This window comes from Rattus rattus, chromosome 18 (assembly GCF_011064425.1).
Source record: "Rattus rattus isolate New Zealand chromosome 18, Rrattus_CSIRO_v1, whole genome shotgun sequence".
Classification (NCBI taxonomy): domain Eukaryota; kingdom Metazoa; phylum Chordata; class Mammalia; order Rodentia; family Muridae; genus Rattus; species Rattus rattus.
This window is the reverse complement of record NC_046171.1, coordinates 49266655-49282582: the sequence shown is the minus strand read 5'-3', so window position 1 is coordinate 49282582 and position 15928 is coordinate 49266655. Positions and strand designations below refer to the sequence as shown.

Genomic DNA, 15928 nt, shown 5'->3' with positions numbered 1-15928 from the left:
ATGGCTCCGTACGTCGGATCCTTTCCTCTCTCCCTCTCTTTTCTTTCTGTCGCATTAAATTTTGTTTAATACAGGGTTCGCTTGAAAAGGTTAAGAGAGGAAAAAAAAAAAGAAAGCAAATACGGACAGTATTGGGGGCGTGGGGAGGGGTGCTCCTAAATCTTTTCCTAGAAAACAACGAAAGGGGGGACTTCAAAGTCTTTGACCTGCGGCTGTGCAGAACAACCAGCAACAAACCATAGCCTGCGCGTGCACACAAAAACACACGCTGTCTGTGAGAGAGGGTAGTCCCAGCCAGGCCGGCACTTAGGGCACTCACGTGAGGACGTAGTTAACGCTGACGATGCAGTGCGGCCTGGAGGAGCGGCTGTTGTGTACGATGGTGGCGTAACTCTGCACCCAGACCCAGCCGCCGTGCTTCGCCAAGAACCTGTAGTACTTGGTGGTCACCTGACCCTTCACCAACACTGGAAGACAGAGGCAGAGGATGATGAACTTGACCTGTCCGGACACATCCCAGGTGCTGGGTGGTTTGAGTGCAAACCCGGTCTGTGCTGTAGTAACTGCTCCAGTGCAGGCGGGAGAGGTTAGGGGCAAAATCCCAGTCAGTTGATTGACTGGTTAAACCAGTCCGGAGTAGCACAGATACCTATTATATGCTAATTGCTGGTATGGTCCCTCCCTGGAGCTCCTATCTTCCACACCAGCAACAGGAAAAACACTAAAAGTTAAGGGTTTTCACAGACTGGCTTTTCCTCCGGCGGAAATCCATCCCTCAATCCTCGTCCAGGGAGATAAAAGCCAGGTGAGTTAATGCGCATGAGAAACTTAGCCTGGGTTGTTTAAACAGTTCTCATCTTTAGTGATGTTTGCAGGTGAAGAATAAAACCCCACTAGGGGACCACACCCCTTGCCCCATCTCCGTTAGTATTAGCAGTTCCATTAAGTCAGAATCACCAGACAGGGACATAGTAGTCCTTTTCTGAGTCTCTTTACTGCTACCACTCTACCCCTCTAGGGAGAACTGTCAGCAATCTGCTTGGACTTCAGCCCCATGCCGCTTTTTGGAGAGTAGTGTGGGTACTTACGTAAATGGTGTGCACAGCGTAGGTGGAAGGTGTCACAGCCGTGCACGTGATGGTACAGGGTCTTCTCAATCAAGTCCTGAGGTTCATACCCAGTCAGCTCTGCTACCCTGGAGGGGAGAAAACACCCTAGGGATGAATGCAGGACTTCCCACCACCCTTTACATGGGTCCTTGCTCCCATTTCTCCAAACCTGGTTAGATGCCCCACCCGCAAAATCAGCTACCAAGATCCAGGGACGGCTCTCCCTCTGTGAATGCTACAGTTGTTTAGTGCTGCCGTTGTTCAGTCTCCTCCTCGGCTGCCTACTCACCTGGAGTCCAGGAAAATGAGTTTCATGTCCAGACTGGCTCGGAACATGAACATGTTGCTGTGTAGTTTGATCTCTGTCACAGCGCTCGGAGGCAGGGAGTGACCCACAGCCACCAAGCCCACATTTTGGTAGCACCCATCAAAGGGAGACATATCCAGGCTGTACTGGCGGATCTTCAGGTAGCCGCTACAGTGAATGACCTGTGTTGGAGGGGGAGGGGCAAGAGATCGGGAAGAGCTCCCTAACTGAAGCGGGGGAGTCAAAATGCAAGCGGTAAGACTCCACTTGGCCACAAAAGCTTAGGTGCTCCCTCCCCGCCCCCGCCCCCCCCCAAAAAGTGGCTGCACAGCCATGATGAAGTCCTGTGGGAACTTGTAAAGAAAGAAAATAAAGACAGAGATGCATGGTTCCCACCAAACTACCACAGGTGAACCACAGTGGGATCCTGCTCTCCAAGGATGCTGGCACTCAACTAGAGAACCCCCCACCCTACAGCTAAGACTTTGGTCCTTAACTTCCTTCCGTGGAAGCCCAATAGCTGAGGGGTTCAAAAACTTTCCTGGCCCTGTAGAGACTTAGTCTTAAGTGTCCCCCAGGTTCCCACAAAGCTTAAAGACTATAGTGAAGTTTTAAGGGCCTCCTCGGTAGGAAGTCTTGAACACACAATTTTGGTCCCTGGGCCAGAAACCAACCCTTCCTGCCCCAGAAACCTCACCCTGCCTGGCCACCCTCGGAGTGCACCTCCAATCTGTGCCACACACCTTGTAGCCACCGCAGGTGAGGCCAGCATTCCGCTTGGCCAAAACACACTTCATCCTTAGAAAGAAGGAGCGTTCGATCTCGTACTCTGTGAGAAAGAAGAGGAAGGCTCAGGAGGAGAGAGGGGCAGCCCTCCAGCAACAGTCCCAGGGAGAAAGCTAAATCAGGGAAAAGCCCCAAGTTGACCGGCATGAGCGGAAGCTTAAGGCCTGTCCGCCTTACCCTGTACAAAGTGAGAGTGGTAGGGTTGATGGGCTGTGAGCACTGCTGTCATCTCGTCATGATCAGCCGGGTGGATATATTCATAGATGCTGTTCCCAGTCAGTTCTACCTGTAAAGAGGAGAATGTCACTATTTCTGTAGTGGTGCAAACACCCCTAAAAGAAGCTGGAAAGTTGGAGCAAGGGGTCAGTGGGACCATGAAGGAGGAATGGGCTCTTGTTATTTGCTACCTGGTGCACCTTATCTGTCACTCAGCTTCCTTATCTGGAAAATAATCATAAGTATCAGCATCGATGAGAACAAAGGTCATTACAGTCCCATCCCTTGTAAGGTGTGGTAAAACAATGTAAGTATGCAAACTCTTGCCATGTCTGGCTTATGGTAAGAATACCAAAACGTTGTGATTGTTTGAGCCTGTGATAGATGCTAACTGATGAGGTAGTCTGGGAGTGGAGCTACTGAGTCATCCTGTCTGTCTGTTTTCAGTGCCCAAACGCAGATATAAAATGGTTGGGGAAGCCCCCCTCCCCCACAATTCCAGCTGTGAGCAGCGCTGGCCAGACTGGGGAACCACTCACCTACCTGAGAAAGGCCCAGGTGAACTGAAGCTGTCTCTGAGATGTACATGATCTTCCCATCTGGGGCCACCACAAAGATGAAGCCATCCAGAGTCTGGGGAGGCAGAAATAGAGTGAGAGATCTGAAGAAGCAGGGAGGAGAACAACCATGAGCATCTCCCCTTTGAGCCTCCCAGGTCTTTGAGCATCCAGCACACTGACAGTTCAGAGTGAGCCTATGGACAAGGCTAACACCCCGAAATGGAAAAGGAAATCTGTGGCAGATGCACACGAAAGCTCTGGGGAGGGGACAAGGAAGCTCAGCCTTCAACAGCAAACAGGTTCAGCCCTGAGAACAGCAGTTTCTATAAGGACCTGTGTCAGCGTTGAAGCGTTCCATAGTGGCAGAGGTCAGCACAGAAGAGATCCAGGGCCACAAACACCGGTTGACAAGGGAGGACTGGCAATTTGAAGTTATAGACAGAAGCAGGCTGGTGAAGACTCTGGACAAAGTCAGAAGAGGGGGGATTTAGGAGATGAGAGGCTTTTCTGAGCAGCCAGTCTGTAAAGGAGTGTTACAGTGTGTGCGTTTGTGTATGTTTACACAGATGCATCAAGCCGGCAGGCTCTTTATAAAGAAACTTCCTAGACTGTCCCTGCCCCCTCACCTCCGTGAAGAAGGCAACAGAGACCTAGGAGAACTCAGACTGCTCTCAGGGAACATAAATTAATGTGTTGACCACACAATTAATTAGTAGATGGTGCTAAACAGGCAAGACAGCCAGAAACTAAGCATGACAGAGGTCTCAGAAGACTTTGGAGTTCCAGCAGACCCTTGAAGAGGGTCTGAAGAGAAGGGCACCTCAAGGAGAAGACATGATGCCATCATACAATGACAGAGGGACGGGTTGATGTGACATGTTAAGAACGGGTGGAACTAAAAACTATACATGGACTGACCCTGGACTCCAACCTCATAGGTAGCAATGAATAGCCTAGTAAGAGCACCAGTGGAAGGGGAAGCCCTGGGTCCTGCTAAGACTGAACCCCCAGTGAACGTGACTGTTGGGGGAGGGTGGGGAGGAACACCCATAAGGAAGGAGAGGGGAGGGGATGTTTGCCCGAAACCGGAAAGGAATAACACTCAAAATGTATATAAGAAATACTCAAGTTAATAAAAAAAAAAAAAAAGAACAGGTGAAACTGGTCTGAGATAGGGCTACATAAGTCCATACTCAGTTTAGTTTTAGAGTTTGAAATGTCAGTGGGACCCTGCAATTGTTCCTGAAGACATTGTGATTGCAACAGACGTTCTAACGAAGAGACTAATAGATATTTTTATGTTCCCCCTTCCTAGCAGAATGGCTGACAGGAGTCAGGGTGAGGAGTCCATGTAGCACACACTAAAATCAGATCTAAGAAAGGGAAGAGTCTAATTTAATGATGATGCTGAATGGAAATGTTATGCTAATTTTGTGGCAGACAGAGAAAGTAAGGTTGACTTCCTGGTTTCAGTAAAGATATTAAGCAGAAGAAAGACAGAGCCATTTACCAAGGCTAAAAACTTTGAGAAATTGAGATTTTGATGTGAGTCCCTCTCATCTCTCCAATTGAAAATCCAGATGTTGTGCAACTAGAAGTCAGGAAAGGGAGAGAAGACATTCTTGTCATAAATGTGTCTAGTTGGCAGTAGGAAACAAAAGTTGGTCAAGATGTGGTCGAGAGACCAGTTAGGATCATAGGGGCTAAACAGTACAGGTGATGTGCTAATTTAGATCCTTCCAGACGCTGAGAGAAGAAACAGAGTTGGGACTTTATTCAAATCACATCAGAGCCAGTGGCATAAAGTGTTTCGAAAAGAGACAAGGAAGGAGAAAAGATAAATTGAGGAAATTATGTTATTGTAGAAACATGGGGCCAGCTAGAGAGTTGACATCAGTGTCACCTCCTTCTGGTCTTTACCCAAAGACACTTGTGCTGCTGAGCATTCTCTACTTTGGTCCATTCCAATTTTGAAAGGAGCCCCCCTCTTCCCCTATCTTGCCTTTCTCTGTAATGTCTACACCACCAGAAACTCCACAGCACCACTAAAAAGGACACATCTAAGGATGGAATTATCAGGAGGGCAGGGCGTTTTGTGTGGCACAGTTGATCTTCCAGTGTCTGTTGGGTGAACAAAACCAGGTGAACCCTTGATGTGTGGAACCTGTGAGGAGCCCAGTAGGGAAAAGCAGACTGTAGGGAAGTGGTGCCAAGGGAGAGGGGAGTGAAGAACCCCTGAACTTCAGAGCTGTAAGGAAGAACTACTGGAAGCTCAGTGGGGAAAGGCAAAGAAAATGTAACATAGGAATTGTCCCACCCAGGACAAACATCAAAAGCTGTTTCCCTGCGTATGGCTAGGGGGAAAATAGGAACAAGGAGAGATGGCATTGGAGACCCAGGTACCTATTCTGAGGTAAGACGTTTCTGTGAAGAGAGCCAGGGGCTTTTCTAGATAAATTCAAAATGGAGGCCGTATCAGTGGGGAAATATCCACCCAAGCTCTCTCTTTGTTCATTAAAACTGAAATCTATTTGGTGTCTAGGAGACAGCGGGAAAGCAGCAATGGGAAGTGAAGGACCCAGCCACTGGCTTACTGCTGGCTGGTTCCCCTGGGCTTCATAGTTCCAGGCTACCACTCTAGAAGACCCCAGTGGACCTGAAAATAATAGAGGATGTAGGGTGGAAGACAAGTGTCACACCTGAAACTGCCACTGGGAGTTATTATTTAAAATACTTTTTCTGGGACTTAAGCGGTCAATGGACAGTTAAAACCCCTGTGTACTACAAATAACAAAGTAATGGTCATCTCATATTGTATAAACTCATTGCACGCACGTGTGTGCATGCGTGTGCGTGCGTGTGTGTGTGTGTGTGTGTGTGTGTGTGTGTGTATGTGTGTGTGTGTGTGTTGAATTTGCACAGAGCTTGGACCAGCCTAAAGTGAGGAGCGCTGGCAAAGGGAGGACGCCTGGGAACTACTGGGAAGAGACGAAATGAGTTGCAGACGCAGCTGGATCTGGAATGTGCCGGCTTAAAGCACTGAGGGCATTTACTGCAGATTCCGGGTTATTTCCTTTGCAAATTCTTCATTTCAGATGCTTCCAGAGCCCTGCCTCCCAGGCCTGGAGCAGGGCATTTCAGTTTTCTTAGCCGAAAAGCGACAAACGGAACCCCCTTCTCTGGACAGAGCCCCGCTGGGGCCTTACCAGACTGATTTGCAAACTCAAAAAAGTCTTGGTTATCTCCTTGCCTTACTTTCAGCCTCGTGAAGCAGGCACCAGTGCCTCATCCAGCAGCTCAGATTTAAGGAGAGCTATTTACTCTGAAAAACAAAAGCCCGGATAGTGCCCGGTCGGCCAGGAGTCTTGCGTCTGTACCTGGAGTAGATGAGAGCCGAGTTCGCGACCAACGTTGTCCAGGGGGCTGGTTCGACTGGTGTGACCCCACGCCTCGCCAAGCCCTGTGGAGACACACAAATGTTAGCCAGAGAACCCGGGCCTTGTAGGCAGTCGGGGTGCTAGAGAACGGATTGCCTCGCCCTGGGAGCCGGAGCAGCGTGGGTTACCACCACCACCACCACCACCACCTGCTTCTGGGTCCGATCTGCGGGGATGGGGGCCTGGGTCAGCTGGCAGCACTTGCCCAGCAGAAGTTCTAGTGGCTCCCGCCCTGGACAGTCCCAGCGCTGTCTTAGAGTGGGTTCCTGTTCTGTTTAGCTCAGGAGGGGGTTATCTTTGGTCCCAAGATTTCAACCACGTCCTTTTAAGCAGCCCGAGAGATTGCTCACACTTTGTCAACGCAACTGTCACCCCCCCCCAAAAAAAAAAAAAAAAAAGAGGCCACTGGTCGCATTAGGTTCAGCCTCTGGCAGTCTTTCTGATTGGCTGCGGGGCTTTCTAGACGTGGGTTCCCCTCAGCTTGACCTGAATATGCTTGGAGAAACCTGTTCGTGGTTAACTTCCTGCTTCTCTTTCAACAGAATCCCTAGGCAGTCATCTCGGTTTCCCTAGGAGTTCAGGCCTTACCCCATACCCTTATCTCCCTCCCAAAAGAACACCAAGGACTTTCCTGGCTATTTTCGCTCTATTCTGAATAGGTAGAATTGGTTTTTCTACGGCTCTAGTACCGTCTGTCAACAAAGCCAAGCCATCCTTCCCCTTTGTCTTAGCACGTTAACCTTTCAAGCCTTTGCACAAACCTTTTCTAAATATGCTTTAAGAAATAGTTATATAAGGCTTCTTATATAGTCATATATAATATGGTCTACCCGTATTAAGAAAGAAGTAAAAATGACCCAAAAGAAATGTAAAGGCAGGTTAAAGTATTTATTGCTATCTTTTAACTGTTGCTGATAAAATTACTTCACTAGTTAAATCTTTCGTTTTTACATCACAAACAAGACTTAGATGTTTTTTAAAAGTGATCTATTCCGTTAGGAACCAATACTCTAAAACATACACCGTGACAATCGTGCCGGATTTGTAATGTGGAAAAGGGGTTTTTCACAATAAAACATTATTCGGTTAGTTTTTTTTTTTAAGGTGTTAGCTAGGACCTGTTTCCTAAGCAAGTAATTAAAAACCCTGACAACGAGTAACAGTTATCGCCCCTTAGGCTCAAATGGGGTCTTTCTGGGTGTTTGCACACCTAAATAAATCTAACGATTTCCGCACTGCTCTGCAAATACTGCGGCTCCACTCCTACGACTGCCCCTCCCTCCATAGCGCCGCGAGATCCTTCTGGACGCCCCAGCAGCCCAGCTCCCCTCCCCGAGTGACTCCATGATTCTGGCCCCAGTTATCCCGGTGAGCTAGTAAGTACTGACGGGTCGGGTCTCGCCCACCTATACGCGCAACCCCTTCATGTTGCCACCTCCCTTCCTCTCCTCCCAACTCATCCTCCTGAATTTCGTCTCCAATCCAGAAGAAGTAGCTGGAATTGACCACACTAAGAAAAAGAAAAAGGACCTTGCTGAGAGTGCGGAGTACTAGGTTGACGTCGACCTTGGGCCCCGCAGAGCCCAGAAAACCAGAAGCTTCTTGGGATCAGAGGGCAGGACGCTCCCGCTGGTCCTCTAGAGATCTGAGACCACGATTGTCTGGGACTAGTCCTTGTAGTCCCTCAAACAAGCGAAACCTGCGTTTTAGGCAAACAAACGTCTTTAATAGAAAAATTTGAGGGTCGTCTGAAGCCGCCTCCAAATCACCGGGTGGGGTCGCAGGGTTGGAGGTTGGCTGGGGCTTGTAAAAAGATCCTGCCTAAGAACTCTAGACGCCTGTTTTGCTTTGTGGGGTTGTGCCCTCATTAGCATGCGCCTACAAGGGAAAACAAGACTTGCCCACAGGTTAATAAGCAGCCCGAGCGGGTGCGGGAGCGGGTGCGAGCTAACAGGGGAGTCCCTCTCCCCGCTCTGCGCCCCCCTCACACCTGGGAGGAATCTTGTTTTCACAGAGGCTGCGTTCCCTTTTGTAGGCAGAGGAAACTTGTCACAAGGTTGAGTCTGGGTTAATGTTTTATGAGGAACTGACTGCCCCGCTCTACCGATGGATTTCACCAAGGGAAGAGCTCACTGTCCAAAGTGTAGAGGACACCTCCCCAAACCAGATTAAGGTTCCCATTTCCCAAAGTCTTAAAGTGCTGCCGCGGACCCTCTCCCCTCTTTCCTTCCGTGAAGCTCCCCAGCACCCAGCTTCAGTTGGCAAAGGGGGTAGCCGAGATTTCGTTTCTGCACTTGACCTACCGCAGAAAATTCGCAAATCCTTTGATTGTCTGTTTAAAATGAGGAGGAACCAGCTCCTTTTGCGGCGGGATTACAGTGAGAACAGGATCTAAAGATTCCCTTGTAACTCGGTGAGGCAGAGGGAACAGGGTTTTGCAGAGGAGAAAAGGCTCTCTGTGAGGGAGGCGAGAACTAAATCAGGTTTCAGACAAAAGGATTTTCCCCAGCTAAAGTGGCTGAAGACAAAGGAAAACATAATCTATTTTGGAAGATTTCCAAGATATGCCACATTAACCTCAGCAGATAAATTTTGCTTCTCTCAGGCCCCTCACTTTCCTTAAAATCTGGTTTATCGTATTTACATAAGTAGTATTAGAAGGGGTGTATTTATTATGAATCGAAAGGGCTAGCTCACATTTCATGTGAGAACCCAAGCAAGTTTCACTGTTGCTTTACCCTTGGTGCACGGTTGAGCCATTTCCATTTAAATACCCCCTGACCCAAGGATTACCTCAATGGACTGACTGCGCGGGTTTTGTAATTTCCTGAAAATGAGATTTCGATTTATAAAACAAGAAACCAATTAGTAACCAAATGAGGCGAAGTAGATCCACTAAAATTGACCTAATCCCACAGGCACCATTTAGGCCCGTTCTTGGTGAATGAATGATGAGCCCCAGTCTAGCGCGCGCTCAAAGCATCATCCAGCTGTGTTATTGCAGGCAGCAAAAATAAATTGATCGCGCTTTTTCTTCGAATGAATTTCATGCCCTTGACAAAATACAGATTACAGGCCAGGCATCACCGCCTCCTTTGCTGTCCGGAAAGAGAAGAGCTTGTTTAGTGGCTCCCCTTTTGTTTCCTTTCTCCCTTATTAGCACGGCGTCTCCATAAAAATGTGTCCTCCCCACAATGCCTAGCACGTCTCTGAGGCAATAGGAAGGTCTTCTGTGACCCGTCTACAACCGGGGACAGGAGTGATACAAGTCCTCCACACCCTTCTAACTTCAGGTCCCCAGAGGCTAGTGGTTGCTACTTAGGCGGAGTGAGTGAAGAAGAAAACCCCAAACCCCAAATACCACGTGTGTGTGCAAAGGGCTGAAAGTCCTGCCCTGGCATTCCTGGGGCTGTGACATCAAGCGCCCTCTGGGTTCTGGTTTGTCGCGGGTCAACAGGAGCTCTCTGGGGAAGAGAGGGACAGGGAATGGGTGCTTTGCCTCGGACCAGCTCTCGGTGTAGTTCCTGGGCAGAGCACTTTGTCCAACAACGAGGCGCATCAGTGTCTCCGCTAGCGCGCTTGTAACTGTCCCAGGTCACTGCTTGAGACAGGGCTGTCAAAGGCTCAGGCGATCCACCTCCGCAACCCCCGCATGGACCGCTGCACCGCTGCTTGGACGGAGTGTGTGCCCTTGCCTGCGCTCCTCTCCGGGCCAGAGCAGCGATGGCTGTGCCAGGAATCTTCTAGTGTTTGTGTGTGTCATTCGCAGCTGAAGGCCGCGGGTCACTAGTTTCTCCAGCTTTATCCCACCCCAGTGCCCGCGCTTCTGGTTGGGGAACAGTAACTGCCAACCGGGCTTTGTAACACACCTCACACCCGCTGCGCATTACCCAACAGAACAAGAAATTGGGATTTCCTCAGGTTTAACCTAAAACCGGGGGCAGCTGTCCTGCATGGAAGCTGAAGGTGTCGTCGCAATGGAGTTTAGTCTTCAGAAATTCCCGGGCTTGCCACCTCCGTAGAAGACCCTCACCTCCAAAGCGAGGCAGCCCCTCACCTGGCCACCTACGGATCCCGCCCTCCCAGGAGTAAGGGAAAGACTGGTCTGCTTTTACGCGCATAACTTCTCTGAAGGATGGTAGTGCTTTGTGCAGCACAAAGAATATGTCACACTCTGGTATCTAGCAAGTCTGACCTTTAGGTAGGGGTTGAGACGTCGCCAATTCTCTGAGAACTTAAGACCCGGTCAGTCTGGAAACTGTCCAGACTTCAAGAAGAGATGATACAAAAAGAGCGCCCGACATATCACTTGTACCTACTGGGTTGAGAGCAGCTTTCTCCGGTGGAAAAAAGTGTGGCAAGGTCGCAGATAAAAAGCGAGCCGGAGTCTGAACAGAACCACCAGAGTGTCAAACCTGCCAGCGTGTCAAACCTGTGAAAAAACTTCACCCCATTCTACCCATTCTGTTGGCACCTTCGGAGTAACCGGGCTGATCCTAAACAACTGGCGGTCCAAGATACTGGCAAAGTGTCCCACCTAAATACTCTATACTAAATACTGTTGTTACTGTCCGTCTCCTTCTCTTGAGAAATACCTAAGCAGACAAGGGAATACCGCAAGAATCCAGGAGTTTGCGTTCAGGACTTACATCTGATTGCAAAAATTCAAAGATACCAAGATTCCCCTCTAGCCCCCCCACCCCCCACGAAATGAAAAAAAAAAAAAAACCTCCCTAAAAATAAGATCTACCCTTATATGTTTAGGTTTTAATCTTAGATGGATGATTGTGCCCCGTTTGAAAGCATACCACCAGAGCTTACGATGTTCTGTTTGTTATTTATTTTTAATTTGTGATACATCCATTTTCTTTTTTTTAAAAAAAAATCATTGATGGAATCTACACGTTCTAGTCATAAATCTGCCTTGCACACAGTTTAATTCTGCACCCACTTAAAACGGACATCAAAAGTGGAAGGAAGCAGAGAAAACCAGATTTGAGCATAAACTGTGTTTAAAGGAGGCTTTAAATGAGAAAAACTTATGTTAGAAAATAAACATGGAAACCCAATGCTCAATCATTTCCCTTGAGCAGCAAGAAAAACAGCCTTAAATCACACACCCACGTGGGAATCTGGGCTCTTTTTATTTTTTAGGTTTTTTTTCTTTTTCTTTTTTGAGTTAAAACTAATGATTAAGGATTTCAGGTTTTAAATGACTGTTGTAGGTCTTGGGAATTTTGTTTATAAATGTTTACTGATTTCAACTCTTGTGGTTTTTATTTTTCTTAGACATTTTGACAGTGAAGAGTAATGATACTACTAAGATTAAAAACAGTTGAAGATTTGAAGCCATATCTGATCTTTCAGCTTATTCTGCATGACAAAATGCCCTTGGCCAAAACTACAGCAGAAGTGGGTAAATATATGTACTTCTTTGAAAGTTGAATTGTCCTGTTTTGCATATAAATAAAGTTATGTTGATGTTGTTTTTTAATACCTTAATACCATCTTTCTGGTTTTGGTAACAACCGAGATTTGTACACTTTTACATTCTGCATTTTTTTCCGTTCCAAGGTTCTAAGACTACTTTTAGATTGAATATGATTAAACAGAAGATATGCATTTTCAATGATCCCACAGTGCTCTTCTTTGATTTTCTTTTTTTTTTAAATTAATCTCTAATGCTGATCCAGTGCTTGTTCCTTCTCCTTCCCCATCTTCCTCCACCAACACCGCCACATCTACTTCTGCTTTGAGCCTCCATTTCTTATATTTTTGGTTGTGAGCCTAGCCTTTAACGGCTGAGCCATCTCTCCAGCCCTTGAGCCTCCATTTCTAAGAGCAAGGATTGCAGGTGTGCAGCACCACTCCCAGTTTTATACTAAATGCTTGATTATTCCAAATGCCTGTATCATCATCTTCATGTCCTTCCCCCCTCTTCTCTTCCCTCCCCCCATTTCTCTCAGTATTACCTATTCTGAAAAAACATACTAATGCTAAAACATGGACCCAGACAACAGCTACTACAATGATAAGGTGGAAAAATGTACAGGAAACAACTTACTTTCTATACTCATCACACACACACACACACACACACACACACACACACACACACACACACCCCTTTAGATGAGTGTGGAAGAATTTTTTGGTTCACTTATCATATAACTATTGGGCATTACACAGTAGTATAAATGAAGTGTGATATGTACAAAAACCAAGTTTTACAACATTGTTACACTTATAGCTATGCCATCAAATATGTAACCATTTGAAATCAGATACTTTATAAATTCCACGTTAAATGTGAAAATGATATTTATCATGATAAAACAGCTAAGCTTATTCTTAAAACAAAACTTTATTGATGGTATGTGTTGGGAGAGCTTCAAGACACGTAAAATAATTTCAAATTCTATTTAGCATCACTAAAAAGACTACAGAGATGCAAAGTGTTCAGTTCACCCCCATGTTTAGATTGAACCCTAAGTAAAGGCTAAACCCAAATTTGGCACCACCTGCAGGTAGTGCCTGGTTTTGCGGCTTGCCACTATTTTGCTCCTTTGAAGACCGCAGAGTTTTGTAATTGTTTGCCGTCGTTGTTTTCGTTAATGTAGTAAAGAGCTGCACTTCGAGTTAGTGTTTCTGAAGCTCAAACAATCTCGAAATTAAAACCTCATTCCTACGAGCCAGCTGTTCTGACGATCCTGTCTAACTCATCGAGTGGAGGCTGCGGGTGAGTTATGAACTCCACAGAAGCTGGCGAAATAAATGATGTGCCCAGAGTTCACACATCGTCCATCCCCGCCCCTCATAAACTCACACTCCTCCGTAGAAGAGTGGAGGGGTGGGAGGGGCCAGAGATCGGTGAGAGAGGACTGTAGAAAGCACAGTTGTCTGTTAAAGGAGCCAAAGGAGATGGCCTAGCTGGCCGTCAAGAGGACCTCATAATGAGAATTTACTTTGAGTCCTTCTATTTCTTTATAACGCGATTTTTAATTTTTCAGGGTTAGTGCCTTCAGAGGAAAGCTTCTCCTCTTAAAATGCAGAAATAAAACAAACAGAAATATTCAGCCCGATCCTTTCAGAGCCTACCCCGGGTCTGCACTGAGCAGACTAGGGCCTCTGGCCTGTTGGTTCTCTGTTGAGTGACTGCTGGGGAACCCAGCCCTCTATTCTTCTCCTGCGGCTATTCGCTGCCCCACTAGCAGCACCATATGCTGCTTCTGATCAAACAGCGAGGGACATCGGCACCGATAATTGACGAGACCCACTAGAAATCACGCAGAAAGGGAGCCCACTGAGACCGCAGTAGCTGACAAATCACTGCTAATAATCCTGTTAGGAACAGCGCAGCAGCGGAGTTCGAAATAGCTTTATTTTTATAAAGTAGGTGCTGACAGTATAAAAGACAGGGAGATCTCTTTTTTAACCAGAAGGCAGTGCAGTATAATGGTGATTCTCCTATCTCAGTACAGTTTGGATCTGAAGTGTGATTTTTTTTTAAGTTTTTACAGCCTTTCTCCTTTCTTCTTAAAAAAAAAAAAACCAAAAACAAACAAACAAAAAACCCCAACAAACCCAAAAACTTTTAGATATTCCAAACTGTAATTTCTCTCCTCCCTGGATTTCAGAGTGAAAAGAGATGTTCAAGGACCTAACTACTGATGGGTTTGAGGATAGAAACAAACTGTTTAGAAGGTTTGTGTGGTGGCCGACAAGTTTGCAGCCCTTTCGCAAGCTTGTAAACAAACACCAAGTGAAGAGAAACTTCATTTCCAGTAATAACTAACCCCCCTCGTTAAAAATAACACCCCCCAAACACCCAAAACCAACAACGGGCCAAAAAGAAGCTGTCATTTGTCTCGTGCGAAAATAAACAAACTTCTTTCTCAGAAGTTTTGTTTGTCTAGTAATCATTCTTTTACATTCTTAAAACTTCCTCCCCTAACAAAATATTTTTCCATTCTGTTTGTTATTTGGGAGAGTAGGGGTGAGCAAATGGAGGATCAAAGCGTTCCTTCCCGGGCGAGTATTAACTTTTCCTACTATGTAGAAATGATTTCAGGCTGGTCTGCTTCTCACAATGAGTCTTGGTAACCGAAATTCCCATTTATAATCATATCCACTGCTGTCGTTCTAACTTCTGGGCCCTATGAGACTTTGCCTCGGTTTGTCATCCGCCACCGAGGATTCATTTCTGTCTGCTCTGCTTTCCTCAAACCTTGACTATTTTGAGACAAGCTTATGATCTTACAGATAACGCCAAGGCCAGAAATACAACTCACCAAGCTTCAGTTTAGGAATCTCTGGACATCTTTAAAATCGAGAACCCATTTACTATAAACAGCCACGAATCTAGTGAAGCCAAGGCATACTGTTTGCACACATGCCCGCCCTCGCAGAATTGTGGCCCTTTTGATAAATTATTGTTGAGCTTACCTAGCATCATGCTTATCCGTCTAATCTATACCTAGCAAAAATCAGTAATCAGGCAGCACGCCTGCTTTCTACTGGATACATCTCTGACGAGAGGAATAAAAAGAAAAGTCATGTTGGGATTAGCACTACTGTCAACTGAGCCAAATGTTGATAAAAAGCACTACTGGGTTGTTTCCCAACAAAACATATCGAATGGGCTGGAGGGGAAATATGGGGAAGAAGAGAAAGACTAGGAAAGGCAGGGAAGCCCTTTGGCGCTGACTGGTCAAATAGGTTGGTAAATTTCCATTTTCAGGGAACGTAGCCCACGAAGGCAAACACGCGTACATTTCTGTGCTGCTGGGATAGGCTTACTCTTTTGAAATTCAATCCAGGCAGAGCTGCTTACCTTCCGGAAAGACCACTCTCATTTTGAGATAGCTGGTCGTGAGTCTGATGATCGAGGCTTTGTCCAGTTGCGAGGTGATGGCTGAGGGTAACGGCAGTAATTTAGCCAGTTCATAAAATTCACTGTTTTCTTTCTCCCTTCTCGTCCGGGCAGCATTTTTAGACTTCTCTTTCATCGTGTCTCAGGCTCCCTTTCTTCTTACAACGTAAACTCCACAGACTCATCCAAAACCAAAAAGTTAACTTTCAATTAGAGATCACACTCGGTAGAAACATAACTTTAAACGAGGAGGCTGTGATTTGCTCGGAGGAAACCCGAATGATGCTAGGAACAGGACAACACGGCAAACAAAATGCTTTCTTGAAAATGTGAGGTGTAAGCATAAAAGAGGGCTCTGGTTCACAGCAAATCCGGGCAATCCTTTGGGACTCTACGCATAAAATGCTGGAAGGACTCCGGAGGAGCCAACCTTTTCATCCGATCCGCGGCGGGAACCCCGGTCCTTGGGAAATCGACATAATAACACCCGACGTTTGCTTTTCAGCCCCTCTGGTTCTGAGCCGGTTTGTAGAGAACAGGAATCGCCGGTAACTTCTTTCGGAGCACTACGAAGACAAGAACACCAGGGAATAAGATATCTGGGGCTAGACTCACACCCACTGCAATTCGGCAAACCGGCC

General features: G+C 46.7%; 1 protein-coding gene across 1 annotated transcript; it reads right to left on the bottom strand.

Moving 5' to 3' along the window:
* Positions 1-315: 315 nt before the first annotated feature.
* On the bottom strand, positions 316-15423 carry LOC116887700 (single-minded homolog 1). The gene is made up of 8 exons (XM_032889294.1): positions 15249-15423; positions 6356-6438; positions 2962-3051; positions 2380-2488; positions 2160-2245; positions 1399-1598; positions 1089-1195; positions 316-467 (listed from the first exon to the last, which is right to left on the bottom strand). The coding sequence occupies exons 1-8, from the start codon at positions 15421-15423 to the stop codon at positions 316-318; spliced, it is 1002 nt and encodes a 333-aa protein (XP_032745185.1).
* Positions 15424-15928: the final 505 nt, after the last annotated feature.

Coding starts and splice junctions, on each gene's coding strand:
- LOC116887700 (XM_032889294.1), bottom strand. CDS start 15,423: ATGAAAGAGAAGTCTAAAAATGCTGCCCGGACGAGAAGGGAGAAAGAA. Junction 6,439..15,248: donor GAGAGTGGTCTTTCCGGAAG/GTAAGCAGCTCT, acceptor GTGTCTCCACAG/GGCTTGGCGAGGCGTGGGGT. Junction 1,196..1,398: donor CTCATTTTCCTGGACTCCAG/GTGAGTAGGCAG, acceptor TCTCCCCTCCAG/GGTAGCAGAGCTGACTGGGT.